This window comes from Parasteatoda tepidariorum, chromosome 9, assembly GCF_982258835.1.
Source record: "Parasteatoda tepidariorum strain Cologne lab strain chromosome 9, Ptep-v5.0, whole genome shotgun sequence".
Taxonomy (NCBI): domain Eukaryota; kingdom Metazoa; phylum Arthropoda; class Arachnida; order Araneae; family Theridiidae; genus Parasteatoda; species Parasteatoda tepidariorum.
The window spans coordinates 24,567,552-24,583,835 of NC_141763.1; the positions used below are offsets into that span (position 1 = coordinate 24,567,552).

A 16,284-nucleotide genomic window follows, 5' to 3' on the forward strand; every position below is an offset into this window, starting at 1 on the left:
AGATGAGACAATCTAGCGTGACCCACCGGTGGGTCACCCCGGCGTGAACGTGTTAAAATAAATGTAATGCACTTATTCTTTCACAACATAATATTTCCTACTGTTAAAAACGATGAAAGCAAATAGTGTACAAGTTGCTATTAAAATAAAACTTAGGCTGTTACCTTTCTATACCTGGATCATTTTATGCATTTGTGTCTACCACAATGTACTATTTTGTAAAATAAAATATATTGATATATCCATTACTAGTCTTGCCACGGTGTGTGTTCATCCACATTAGCCGCCTGTATAGTTATTTGTTGTTTTAATCTAATTAACAGTTAATTAAAAAAAGATAAATAAAAAAGGACTGTTAAAATACGTATATACACTTAATTATTAATAGCATAATATCTCTTATTGATAAAGTGATGAATAGAAATAGTTTATAAGTTCTATTAAAAAAAATTATGTTGTTACTTTTCCATCATAAAAACCTTTTTTTTCTACTTAGCTGTGACGCGTTTTAGCCTTGTAACTTCTTATGAAAGTGTGACACAGTCAATCTAACAAAATTTTCAGACAATTTTTGAGTGTTAAATAACAGAACTGTTCTATATGTCTATTCCAACCATATGTCCACACTCTGACTCTTTTTCTTCTTTTAAGATAAAATTATAATTTGTACCAAGGAAGTGGCACAAATAGGCAATTTTCAGCAAAAAAGTCAAACAACTCAATACTTTGTAAAATATTTAAAACTACTGATTTTTTTTACTATTATTTATTTATTATAACAAATAAAGGATTTTTTCAAACAATGAGACATTATAAAACTAAATTTTGGTATAAATTACAATAGGGATTCTTTTTTTCCTGTTGTGTGAGATTTTTGAACGAATCTCAGATTTTTTTTTTGTGCTGCTGATTTCAAATCTGAATTCGGTTTCTATTAATAAGCTATAGTTTTTATGCAGTTTAACATTATATTCCTAGCCACGATCATTTTTAAATTCAGTCAAATGAATACTTAGTGTTCCCACTTGTTTGCTACGTAAGGCGTGGTAGGAAGAATGCGATAATGCATTTCAATTTATGTTGAAATATATTTTGGACATATTGTCTCATTTTGACTAAAGTGTTATTTTCAGTGGAGCAGATAAATTTATATAAACCCATACATTCTATATAAACTTGCAAATTCAGACGAAAAATTAACTAAACTAAAAATATCTTTTTGAAAATATATTGTACCTTTAGGAACTAAACTAGATACAGATTTCAAATTCCCGCATCCGACTTAGGTAAAATAAAGTACTTCTATAAATGTAACAAAAAAATTTGTATGCTATTTTATAATGCAAACTTATAATTGGAAAACATTTAGTTACCTCTAACAAAAGTATTGTCAGCATCGGTGCTTAAAATTTTGTTGAGATCTGCAATTGCTTTAAGCGGCCAGGGTTCTTTAGCATTGCAGAGAGTTAAATATGCTATTGGATGCGTGAAGTTAGTTGTAGACTGCACTTGCTCTTTTAAACGCTTTATCAGGTTCTGTCCATAGAACTGACGAGGATTGTGACACGTCACCAATAAGCTGTTTATAAACATGCTTAGTTGTTCTGCTGAAAGAGGATTCCTGAAAAATTGAATTATTATTGATTTAGTGTCAAATGAGCATTGTTTGTAAATAAGTGAACACGAAAAAGCAGTGAGACAGCTTTGCAATTAATGCAAGAAGTTATATAAGTCTTGTTAGATACAAAAATGTTGAATGTGTAAATGTATTGAATATTTTAAAGCGGCACAGCAAATTTATTACACGTAAAAATAAATAGTATGCAAACTTTAAATTTTATTCTGAAATATGACATCTGTATGATTTGAAACTTAGAAGGTTATAAGTAGTATTTTGTGGTGTTTACTAATATTTATTTTATTCAAATAATGATTTATTAATAAGTTATCGTACTTCCAAGACTTTTAAGTTTAATTTAAAAGAAACACGTACAATTCCTTGGAATTCATACCACATTAAATCATGCATATATAACTAAATAATTTTGGTTTAAATTACTAAAACATAATTACTTAAAAACATATGTTCAATTTCAATGATTTAAAAAAGGTTAATTTAAAAAAAATAGGAAATTTAACTGTTAGTTGAATTAAAATCGCAAAACACTCCACATGAAAAATAATTTGGTGGTATGTTTCCTTTACATTACTAATGGATCTGTTAAGTATTTAAGAAATATAAAAATTTTAGAAAACGTATACATTTTTAAAAGGCAACTCAGTTCAACCCCTTTTGACGTGTATACACGTCGGACCAAAATTTTTATTAAAGTGCATATGACGTGAATATTCGTCGTGTAAGATTAAAAAGATGTCATTCATTATCAAAACTCAAAGTTTTAATAGAAAACAATAAGAATATTATTTGGTGATACGTTTCTTTAATGTTACCAATGGAACTGCTAAGTATTTTAGAAATATAAAATTTTAGAAAACTTTTACATTTTTTGTAGTAGGCAGCCTTTATCAACCAGTTAAGCGTGTTTTACACTTCAAACCAAAATCTTTATTGCAGTGTGTAAGAGCTGTATACTGAAGAGCGTGTAAATTAAAAAGTTCTTAATTTTGATTATCTAAACTCAAAATTTCAATACAATACAATAAGAATATTATTTGGTGGTACGTTTCTTTAATGGAACTGCTACGTATTTTAAAAACATAAAATTTTAGAAAACTCATACGTTTTTAGTGGGCATCCCATGTCAACCAGTTAAGTGCGTATGAGGTGTATACCAATGAAATTTCAATATACACGTCGGACCAAAATCTTTATTGCAGTGCGTATGAGATGGATACTCGGCGTGTGAAATTAAAACTTATCTTTAATTATCGAAACTCAAAATTTAGTAAAATACAATAAGAATCTTGTGGGGGATTTCGCCTCGCCTTCCTGAAAGCATTTAGTTTGAAAAAGTGTTTGCAACTGTTTGTCATGGAGAAATAAATCATGATACATCTGTGGGTGAAAACTGGACCGAAAAGAGGAAAAGCTCGTAGTAAAATCATTTCAGTTTTAACTTGTTTTCGCTAAATCTATTCTCTTCTTCAAACTATTTTATCAATATCTACTCCTTCTAAGGAAAATAGCAGTTTGAAATATATGCTTTAATTGTAAAAAAAATCTCGGTAGTAACAGAAATTTAATGTTTCTAGAAGAAAAAAAATTCTAGAATGAAAAGTCTTTCGTACCAGTTTTAGCTCTATTTTCGTCTTGGTATATATAGGTTTTAAGCCACAGATGTATCATTCAATAGTAGTAGAATATATCTGACAAAAACTATCAGCCATGGTTATATTTACGTCATATTACTCCTTGGCTCATAACGGTTTGTTTCAGGAATGCTTTACTTTTAAATGTTTGGACAAGAAATCTAAAACTTCAGCTCAACAAGATGAAATTTGAAAATAAAAAATACATTGTTATCAATTTGGAATGGCTTCGTTATTTTTGATTTTGAGGGAAAGGTTTAAAAAATTGATTTTAACTATTACTTCAGTAGAGCAATCGAAGTTTTAAGCTCTGTTTGTTTCGCCATTAGTTCTTCTTCATAGATTGTGCCGTCGAATTTGACTCCTCCTGATAAAAATAGAGAAGATAGAACTCGTGGAGTATTCTCATGCCATCCCCAGGAAGAAGAACGCTTGCTTTTTATCCATTCTATTTCTTTCGAACGCGTCTCCGTAACACCTTTAATGCTTAATATGCCTGTTTCTGAAAGTAAAAATAAATGGATTAATATACATAGATACAGAAATGTTATAACTAATTGAGATAATCAAAATAAAATTAAAAATTGTAATAAAAATGTTTATAACATATTATTGTAATGTATGTAAAGCAATTGCGATTGTAGACCATTACCGTCAAGGTAAACCATTTGCATATGGTTTACATCGCGTTAATGCCGATAATGCTAAGTTTAGTTTTTAGAAATACACAGAAATACCATTTTGCATCTCACAAATAGCGTAAGAACATTAATTTTAGCATTGTATTTTAAAATGGAGACAAAAGAATGTCTAAAAGTATAAAACTCACGAGATAGTTCCCCTCAAAGAAGATTTAGCTTCCAATCCTTACGAAGATTTGGCATGTTGGTAGGTTAAAAAAATCCATAAAAATATTGTCAAGGCTACAGTAATGCACGGGCGGAACATGTTGAACTATTTCTGAAGCATATATTTCTGAAGCATTCATATGCATTACTAGAGAAAATAGGTATAAACTGTTACAATTTTAATCTGTTCTCTCCATTTTATTTCGAGTAAGCCAAGCCCGACAAGGATCAAATCTCTCAAGTCATATATTTTATGTTCTTTCACAAAGATTTCAATTTTTTCACCATATATTTCTTATTTAACACATATATATTATGTAGCACGAAGCCACGTAGAACATAAACTAAGTACACTAAGTAGTCAGGTACACAAAACAAAATTATACCACGGTTACAATAATATACATCAAGCTAAGAACGTAGCAGAGAAAAAAGAATGTTCAACAATTTTTAGACGCGATACGGCACTGTATTTAATTAATTTCCCGTTAATCAACATTCTAAGTTATGTGGAGAAATTTTGCACGCATTTAACACGCCATCTTAATTATAAACAATCAGCTGACTCTTAAGTCATAAGTCGAGTATCTGTCTATCAGTGATCGTCTTCTTCTCGAGTTGCAAGTACCCAGTTGTAAAATTGTAGTTAATCATCTCCAATAGTTTACAAGGTCTATCGAAAAACAGATGATATTGAATATCTTTTGAATTATTTATTTGCAAAGTTGGGCAAAAGAGCTTTAAATCAAATTTGCGAAAGTAAAAGTAACACTTAAAAACCATAAATTTTGTTATCACTTGAAAATTTTTTTTCATATATAGAGGAGTAAGTTTGCGTTCTTGAAAATGAAGACCCACAAATATCTAAGCTTTCTGCGGAATATTGTTTCCAGTGGTAGGTAATCGAAGTTAAAATTACAGAAGGGTGAGCATAGTCTGGAGAAAATTTTTTAAAGTGGTGACAACTGTTTTAATGAGGTTTTAAAAACTCTAATTTCTCGTGAATTCTGGAAATTCAGTTGTACTACAAATATTTAATTTTCAATATTTTTGATCGATAATAATCAGTGATGTTGTTGTTGTTTCTAATTCCACTTGCCACACCAGCGAGCCTGCTTGGTGAATCGGAGCAAATTTAGGGTAGAGTGTGCGTTTCTTGTTTTGCAGGGGCGCCATCTATGGCCAAGAATCCGACTTCTGCCACGCCATACGTCACACCTGTTTATAAGACGGACCCATCCATTCATCCCCAGATCGTAATTTTGACCTGAATCAGAGAACAATCGATCTCCAATCCAGTACCCCCAGAGGTATTGATTTGTTATGGGAACATGGAGGACTTTGCGACTCGACAGAATTTTTACGTGCATTAGTCACCAACTATACCCGTCTTCGGCCGGCGGGGTTCGAACCCACGAACTCTCTGACACGGGCCAGCTCCCTAGCGACCAGGCTATCCCGGCCACCATCATCAGTTATAATATATTGTTTCTTCAATCTTTTACAACGAATTTTTTAAAATTTTTTTATTGAAAATAGCTGATAATAAAAATAGATTTTTTCAACTCTTAGCAGAACTGATGCAACGAATTAATAATTTAATTGACAACTAGTATACCATATGTTTCTATTTATTTATACTGGTGATAATAGTTCTTTTAATACTATTATTTTAAAATATCAGTACACTATCTTTGCTAATACAGAGGAAAATATTTATTGAAACTTTGGAAATTCTATAAAAGTGTATGCATGTGTACATAGTCTATTCTTTTTTAGTGCACATGGTACACAAAGTGTTCAGAAATACTTACCACATCCAACTTCGTCAGCCCCATTTTCGCAGTCTTTAACTCCGTCGCATATTTCATTCTTAGGAATGCAAGAATGATTCGAACAGTGAAAACTGTTGTTTCGTAAGCATTCAATATCTTCTGTAAAAAAATAATAAAATATTATTTTACTTAAATTTAAGCACTCACAAAAATTGTTAAATCCAAAAGGTTTTAATCCCACTTGAATCTGATACCTCAACTCTTCTTTTGTTGCAAATGAATTTAATTATAATTGTTAAAAGTCGGCCTTCTGAGCCCAAGTCTGCGGGTTCGATCCCCGGCCCAGACACCGGATTTTCGGGATGCAGAAAATCCTCAGCGGCCATGTCGTATGATTATGCGGCATGTAAAAGATCCCTGGAGTGCCTTATTGGTTCTTGGCATTTCCGGCAAAATTAAATTCCTAGTGCACTTTAGCATCCAAATAGAGTCTCGGTGCTGCCATCTAGTGTGGCAGAAACTAGACGTCCAAATTAACATGACCAATGGTATCTCACCCATTGTGGTGGTCCTGAAAGAGTGGATACCACCTCTGGAGAACGCACTAGGTCTGCTCATCGGCAAGACCGATTGTGCAGCTCATTGGAAATAAAAATAATTCTTAAAAAAATTTTGAGCATCTCTACCGAATATTAATGTGAAGTCCTAAATTTTAAAGTTTTCACATTGGCTTAGATCTAGAGACATATATTTTACTCTTTGCGAATATAACCAGTGTCTCAAAATTACTCAGCTTCCCCACTCACCACACACTTCCCATCACCGTTGCCATGGTTTTGGCACCGTTACCATGGTTTCAACATGTCAAGAAACGTACTGGCAAGAGGAAAATTTACGGAAACCATGGTAACGAAGAGAGAAAATCGAGTAACCTAGAGACGCATATTTTATTTCCAAAGACTATAAAAGCAGATACAATGTTAGTCAAAAGGAAATTTTTGGATTTCGCCGATTCTCTCCAGAATTACTCTATTGGTTTAAGTGATATTTAACATAAAAATAGTGGCGAAGTAATTATTCACGAACTTGGTTTTGTGTAACAATTTTCGGAGATGGAAGGTGTGAAACAGTTTTTTCAGAAGGGAACAACGAAATCGATTCAAAGGGTGAGTGATCTCCTAAAATCATCTTTGGTTTAGAAAAGTCACAGTGTGATTTCACTAAGGAAATAATTTAAGGACTTTAGCAGTTAGTGATCACATACAAAAATCATCACTGTTTTCCAGCTCGGAACCGTTACTTAACTCTAGGTTTACGAAAGTTTCTTATATACCTATCTCTGCGAACACGCGTCAATTTGACGTTTGAAAGAATAAATATAATTGTGATTCTTAATTTAATAATTTCAATTCAGTAGATATTTATCCACCACTATTTCTAAATAATTCGTAGACTTATATAATTCCCCACTGTATATTTCCAAATTTACAATGTGTTATTTACCCATACCATCCAACTTATGAAGATTTTGAAAATAATTCGTTCTAGTGGTAGCGAACCAAAGTAGAAATTTTTAAAGCAAATGGATCTCTCATAAAACTTTTATCAGAACTTAACCCCTTGGGGACGGGTGATTCAGAAAAGCATTTGTACAAAATCAGAATCAAGTTGCAATTAAATAAAAAACGGTAACTTAAATGTAGTCGTTACTAATTTGACAGACTTACTTTGCTTTTATTTTAATTATTGTTAGTTTAATCATATATATAATCAATGTTAATTCAAAGTATAACTAAATAGTTTTATTTTGAACAAAGTAATGGTGAATTAAATAAATCAAAAAATTATAACTCCGCCCACAAATAAACTGCTAAAGAAATACTTTGATTACCAGTTTTATCTTCTTACCCTGATTGATACGGTTTTTTGCTGTCACGTATTTGTGACAGTCGGCGCGAAAGGGTTAAGAATCTAGCCATACGGCCTGCACTTTTATAAGTAATAGTGGACAAGTTACGCTAAAATTAATTTTTTTTAAATATTAAGACATTACTTTTGCTACCGTCTAAAAAGAAGATTTCTGAAACTACGGAAATTCCGTAGCAGTTGGAGGGCATGCTTACCATTTTTTTTAATTACTTTGGCGTGTCCGGAGCAGTTGGCATCTCTGCACTTAGATACCAATGCAATTGTATACTATACGAAAAAAAATGAAGATATATATTTATGAAATATTCTAGTATTTTATGTTTCAATACTCGAACTAAGCAAGTGAAACTTTCAAAATCTGACACTCTGACATCAATTGACATTCTGCGTTTGTTCTTTCTATCACAGTTGTTTATCGCTTGTTTTATTTGAGATAACAATATCGAATAACGAATCGAAGTATTGTCGGTACATTCCTATTTATTATTGATGTGATAATTGCTTGTTTACTCAAAATTTTGTCTAAATTATGATCGCGTCAAATTGACGCATATCCGTAGAGATAGGTATAACACATAGAGAATTTCAATATTTAAACACTTTTGAAGAAAATAATCTTTAATATATATTTACTTCGATCAATGGTTAAAAGTCATTACAAGAGATAAAATAAAAATTCAAACGGGTTTTATAATTTTCCTTACAAAACTCGAAATGAGTCAAAATGACGCGCCCCGTAAACCTAGAGTTAAGAGGCGTTGTCACTTGCGCTCCCCAGAACAACTCTGTTAGGATTGAGATATGTACCGCGATGTGACTGTCTCAAAAATCCAGTCAATATCTTGACTTTCTATAGAGTCTTCAATCTACTGAGCACTAGGTGGAAAAGTGTTTGCATTTGTGAAATAAAAACTGAACTAACTGTAAAGGCAAATATTAAGGCCCTAAGACACACTGTTAGAAATTTCTCGGAAGAAATGGTTAAATAACAATTGATTGCATGGCTATTTTACCATATTTAATCAATACAACCAAATAACCATAAATGAAATGGTAATCAAACTGTTAAGTTTTAGAAAAACTGTTTATTAACTGCTTTCACCTAATACGGTTAAACAACCACAATTTTATCGCACCAACTAGAACCACCTAATGAAGTTACTTAGCTCTTCGCTACTGCGCACATATCATAGCCGAGAGGGCTCATCTGTCAATCTCATGACCATCAGAACTGGAGTTCGAGTCCTAGTGTTGACACTACAGAATATTTTCTCCATTCCGTTCAACACGTGAAGAATTCCCAGTGTCCGGCACTCTCCAATGACCATTAACTTAAGAAAAGCCGAGCTTCTATGTCTAGTTAAAAAATTATTACGTTTTTAAAAAATGCTAGTTGTAAATGGTTAAAAACTGTATAGTTTTGTATACATGGTTTTATAACGATATTTTTGTAAATAGATATAATACCATAAAGGAAAAAAAATTTCTTTTATTATATTACCGTAATTTTAGAAGGAAAATTTTAACAGTGCGTGGAAGGGTGTGCGGACAAGAAGCCTTCCTTGATTTCCAGATTAAAATCAATTTCCAAATGTTTTATAACTCAATTTTCTATTTACTTTTACTTCATCCAACACAGGTACGGACTAGGGGCTCTCCCCATATCTGTATCACAACATTTCTTCGGTTTCTCAGTATTTCACTATGAGCTCTTCTTTATTGTAGAACCAAAACGAAAACACGTTTATTTACATGGAATTATTTTTTCCTTTTTCATTTTGTCCAACTTTATTCAGTGGAGATGAGTGGAATGCATCCCCCCCCCAATTTTATCCCGATTATGTGTAACAAATATGCTAGATATTTATTAAAAGCATCGTTTTGGAATATATTCTTTGCTTGTTTAGCATCCGAATAAAATCTAATGCGCTTTAAAATCGTACATTTGCTAATTTTTTTTGTCAGCATAGTTATCGCAAAAAAATTGTATATAAAATTAGTTTATTTTTCGTAATTTTGTTATATTTCTGCAAGATTAAAAGAAATTATGTTCTTAACAGATCCGTTACGATAAAAAATAATTTTAATAGCATAAATTTAAATTTTAGATTAAAATTTTAAATTTTCTTACGGCCCCCGAAGACAAAAAATGTTAATGCAATAATATAATACAATAGTTCCTTGTAAAAAAATAAAAAAAAATTTGTAAAAAACACTTCATCCTAATTTAAAAAGTATCCGAGATATCGATATTTGAAGTTTGTATCCGATATAAGTGTGATAGTTGCTTGTTCACTGTTCCATTTGATCAAGAAAAGAGTTTATTGCACGTACTCTAATATTTAATTTTTTAATCGCTATGTCAGAGCAATTTAAATAATCACCAAATATTAGTTAACAGTATTAAAACTATTTGTAGTTTATCACAGTATTTACATGGCTTAGGAGGCAACTCCTGGAAAGCCTGGCGAAATGACTTGTAATATATATATATATATATATATATATATATATATATATATGCACCGAAGAAATTTTCTTGATAATAGTAAATATTGACTATGAGTTAGCCGCGAGAACTAGCATCACGGCAAGTGATGTTAAATGTAGTTAATCTATTCCAATTCCGCACCAGGCTCGCACTGCCCACAGTGCTAATGTAAAATATTCTCAGTGGTAGAGGATCATGGTTTAGAATTCTCTTGCCGTCAGACTTACTGTGGGAGGTTTTCGTGATTTTCTACTCCATATAACGCAAATGGGGGTTAGTTTCATCAAAAAGTTTTTCATGAAAGCTAGTTTGATCCAGGAACTCCCTTGTTTTGTGTTGGGCACAAAATTGCTAGGCTACGAAGTTAACTATTAGTAGATGTAAACCCAAAATTGGCTCCTTTTGGCTTTAATGATTTTCCAAATTTAAAATTTTCTGGCCATGCTGAAGACCTAAATTCATATTTTACTGAACAGGTAGCGTTGGGTCGAAATGACCATATAATTGAGGGTTTTTCTATAGGTTTGCTCCGACAAATTAAAACACTTTTGGTTTCAGCAGAACCCAAAACCCCAATAGAATAGATCACTGTTTCTAAGATAATTCATGATGCCTTCATTGTTTTACCCCAAACTGAAACTAAACAAAAACTGCCGAAATTCAAATTTAATGGGTATAGACAACTAGGCTGGACACAAAGGCGGCCATTCATTAATAAACCAGTTAGTCCTAATAATCCTAGACAAAAATTTTCCCAACCAAGGCAAAATTTTAACCAACAATCCCAATTTAGACACAGAGTTCAGAAAGAAAGTGAAAAATTTCTTACAAATAAACAACAAAGAAGTCATTTCGTCAGGCTTTCCCGGAGTTGCCTCCTAAGCCATATAAATACTGTGATAAAGTTGGAATAACTAATACTTATAATTCGAGCCAAAATTGTATAAACAAACATAATATTTTACGGCTGAGAATCTAACTCAGTCTAAACAAGAAAGTGACCAACAACAAAATTGTCAATTAATAGTATCCGGATACACACAAAATAAAAATGAAAACAATAAAAGTGACAAATACCCGATTATGACTAATAAAACTATCCTGTTAAACATCATCCCGGCTAAGCTTTTTGAAAAACTTAATGTCCAAAAAGAAAGAAAAAACTTTGTTAATGTAAAACAAACAAAAGGTATTCTGCAACTTCAAAAATTGGAAATTGGAATTAAACTTTAAAAATTGGAAATATAGCTAGGTCAGTGGAATTTTATGTTTTAAATACTGATCCACCTTATGCCATATTGGGTTTAAAGGAATGTAATGGGTTTAAATTTGTGATCGATTGTGTTAAACGAGTTGTAATGCAAAATCGGAGAAAACTGATCACTTTTTCGGATTATAAAAGCAATTTGTCTTAGCACATTTCTCCTGAAATCCAGGTTAATGATTGCAATAAAAATACAAATAGAGAAAATAAACCTAAGAATAAAAATAAGGAAAGTAGAAATAAATAAAAAAAAATGTTAAATCAAATAATAATAAACCAAATGTAGAAATTGCAAAAGAAAAGAAAATTTTGGACATGAGAATAAACAAAAATAAAAATGTAAACAAAGTGAATTTAAAGAAAAATAAAGCAAAAAATAGACTTAAAAGTAAAGATTTAAATGGCAAAACTGAAAATAATTTTGAATTTTCAAATATTCTTCATACTAAATATCATAATGGTGGCCAACATTGTAAAAATCATGTTGGCGAAATTATGCAAATTCATGATAATGAAAAAAATTCCCAACCGGAAATTTTAGGTGACTTTTCAGATATTTTTGCTGATGATAAAATATGATATAGAATAAAATATGAATTAGAATTGAAACCTCAAAAGGTAAGATTAACATCAAACTTACCAGTGTCGTTTTTTTTCTCATCGAAATAAAAATATTGAAGTTATAAACTTCAGAAAAACAACCATTGTGTCAATTTTTTTTACATTTTATTTTCAAACAAAGTATACAATCCTGAATGCAAATTTCAGATTGAAATTTTTTTTGACAAAAAGTGTCAATTTGTATTTTTTTTATCTCATATCACTTGTATTTTCATATTTTTTATCCTTCATGCTTTTGAATATTTACATTTTTAAGAAAATTTTTATAGATTTTCTTATCCTAAGCGAAAAGTTTACTTAAATTGTGTTAGTATGAGGAATAACTTTATTTATTGTGATTTTCAAAAAAGACTAAAAAAATTTAAATCATAAAAACTATTAAAAATAAAAATCAAACTTTTAAGTTTGTTGGTAGCGCTAATAAAATTTTTTTTCCTCGAACACTTTATGTTATTATTTTTAACATGTGCACAAATGTGTATTTTTTTATAAGTCATATCTTGTTAAAATCTTTTTTAATCTTATTAAAACTTTATATCTTGTTAAAATTACAATTTGTTTCTTTTTATTTTAATTGTACTTCTCTCATAGGGAAAGTTTTGCAAATGGATAATTTTTGAAATTTTTAGGTATTAGTTAAAATTTTTCAGCGAGGGGGGATGTAACATAAAAAGTTTCAAGTAATCTTTATATGTTAGTTCTTTTTTGTAAATCCCTTTATTTTATTTTATTATTCTATTCGAAACGCTTTCTCACACTTTTAAATTCACATCCTGTCCTTAAATCTATTTTTGGCTCAAGTATGCATTAATTAAAAGTAAAGAAATTTTTCCCTTTTCTCTTTGTGGGAATCGCGCGACCTATAATCCAATAGTAATTTCTAAGATTTCCCTAAATAGAGACATTTTCGAATTTCCCCAAACAGTAAGACTTGAACCACGATGGAGTAAACTTAACTTTTCGCTCGTCATCCATTTGAAAATGATCAAACAAAATTAATTTGCTTTTATTAAAATCAAAATCCTGTGCCTGCATATATATATATATATATATATATATATATATATATATATATTGGGATACAAATTCACTCTAGAAAGCAAATTATATTTTTAATACAAAGATTTTCTATTAAGAGAAGTCATTTTTAAAAAATAAATAATGTTATTTAAAATAAGATTTCCCTTTAAAAAGAATACGTATGTTTATGAAAACAAGAAATTCCTTTAAAAATACTTTTTTTTACAGAAACTAACATTTATTTTTAAAAAGTTCAATATTGCTTCTAAAATAAAATTTATAGAAAAATGTGCATAAATTTTTGATTGTTAAAAAGATAATTCTGCTAGTTCTTGTACTCTCATTTTTCCAAAAACCTTCCACAGTTCTAAGTTAAATGGTTCATGACTAAAAAACAGAGTTGGCCGTCGATTACAGTAATTGATTACAACTGTAACTGATTACAGATAATTACAACTATGTAATGAATTACTTGTAATCACTATTACAAGTAATCGCGATTACAAGTAATCAAATTTTTGATTACATCAGAGAAGAGCGAAAATGTAATCGATTACTACTTGTAATCATGATTAAAAATTTTGATTACAACTGTAATCATGATTAGAATACTAATTACAGTAATCAATTGCTTGTAATCGTGATTACAATACTAATTACAGTAATCAATTACTTGTAATCGTGATTACAATATTAATTACAGTAATCAATTACTTGTAATCATGATTACAAACATTCATAATTTTGATTACAGCTATAATCGTGATTACATAACCAATTATTGTAATCAATTACTTAGAATCACGGTCACTTGTAATCGTGATTAAAAGTAATCGTAATATATGATTACATGTAATTATGATTACATATAATTTAAATACTCGATTACAAGACTATTGTATTTTTATAAATGATTATATTTCACAGTAGAATGTATCTTGTAATGATACATTTTGTATGTATTTACATGTATTACATTTTGTACGTATTTGTATACGTACAAATGAATGTAACTAAAATGTAATGGTTTTATCTAGTGCATATGTACAGATATTTTAGTTACACACATGCATTTTATGCAAATATTTGTGCATGTAAAATGCATATCCATGTTCATGCACGCATGTATATGCAAGTACTTGTTGTTTGTACAAACATACATACATTGTCTGTACAATGTATGTCCCATGCATGAATGTACAATTTATTTATGAACAGTATAATATATGGATACAAATATGATATAGGTATATATGTAGTATATACAATATATGTATGTATACATGTACGATATAGGTATATATGTAGTATATACAATATATGTATGTATACATGTACATGATATGCATGTCCAATGTATTGATGTACATATACACAATATGTTCATTTTTAATGTATGTATCCAAATATGCAGAATACATTTGTGTACGATTGTACGTACATTGGGCGTATTTATATTTTGCATATATTCATACATACATTCGACATGCATATATTGTGCAGATGTACTTACATACATTCGACAAGCATAACGTATGTACATACACACATTTGAGATGCATGTATTGTACAGATGTACATACATATAGTGTACAGATGTACATTCATATAATGTACATATGATGCATGGAATGTATAATGTTCATATGTGTTTACATATACTGTACATATGTGCATAAATATATTGGACATAATTCTTTCGTGCAAGTTTTACATGTGTACATGCATGCTATCCCAATCTATGCATATGTGCTATGTATTTATGTCCAATAAATGTATCCACACTTGTACAATGCACGTATGATCCATGCATGCATATCCATGTGTACTGTATATATAATGACTCAAGCAAGTTAAATGACAAGATCAAACGATATTTAAATTTAGTTTTATGGTTTAATTGTTCTATATCATTTTAAAATTCTTAGAATAAAAAATTATTTCAGATATTTTCATGAAACTTTTAACAATACAGATTTATTTTTTTTTTACCATAATACATGGTCATCATAGCAAAAGAAACGGTAAAATTTATGTGTGGATATAATATTTAGAAATTTAAAATAAGATTATCGTTTGTTTTCTAAAAAATATGAGGACGAGTTTTATATGCCTTAGAATAAATTTTAAAACAAACTTTATTAACTTTACTTATATAAATTTTTTTAATGTATGTACAAAGTATGCGTATAATGTAATTACATATATTTAAATGCACGCATGAATTTATACATTACTTGTAATTATGTATATGTATACGTTGTATGTACATACGTACATTGTGCATATAACTATTTTTTTTGTACATACATACATTACATGCGCATAAGTGCTAACAAAGTATGTAGTTATACAAGTAGATACGTACGTTGTACATAGGTACATACGCTGCGTATATATACCATATATCTATGTACATATAAATGTACGTGCATACATGTATGCATTTTATTTGCGTAACAATGTGCATATATTGAACCTTTAAACAACATTCTTACATATTGCACGTAAATACGTACAATTTATATACATACGTGCATTGTATATACGTGCTATTATCGTAAAATTATACAATATATGTACTTAAGTACATAAAATCATGCAAACGTATAAACATTATTTTCACATACGTTCATACATATATTGTCTATGTATACAAAGTTACAGAACATTACATTTTCGTACAAACTAACATACATGCGTACATGTATCATAAATGCATAACTATATATACTAAGCATATACGTATTGTATAAGTATATTACAATATAACTATGTATATTGTACGTACAAGCAACATTTGTGCATACATTGCATATATATATATATATATATATATATATATATATATATATATATATATATAGGAATCGCAAATTGTAGTTTCATGCGTGCGTACATTGTATGTACATAAAAATATGTAAACCCATACATACTTACATAATGAATTTGCATATAGTATACAATCGTAATAACTTGTAATCGTATAGTTTGATTACAAGTAATCACAATTACATGTAATCAAATTACATGTAATCATGATTACATGTAATCATATATTTTGAT

At 29.8% G+C, this 16,284-nt stretch overlaps 1 protein-coding gene across 1 annotated transcript in view; it reads right to left on the minus strand.

The window, feature by feature from the left end:
• Positions 1-16,284, minus strand: part of LOC107457412 (uncharacterized protein CG3556) — a 37,564-nt gene that overhangs the window by 12,581 nt on the left and 8,699 nt on the right. Inside the window, exons 4-6 of the mRNA XM_087151060.1 lie at positions 5,933-6,052; positions 3,553-3,772; positions 1,374-1,621 (exon numbers count right to left, since the gene is read on the minus strand). Coding sequence (XP_087007186.1) covers positions 1,374-1,621; positions 3,553-3,772; positions 5,933-6,052 — 588 coding nt within the window. The remainder of the gene's footprint in view (positions 1-1,373; positions 1,622-3,552; positions 3,773-5,932; positions 6,053-16,284) is intronic.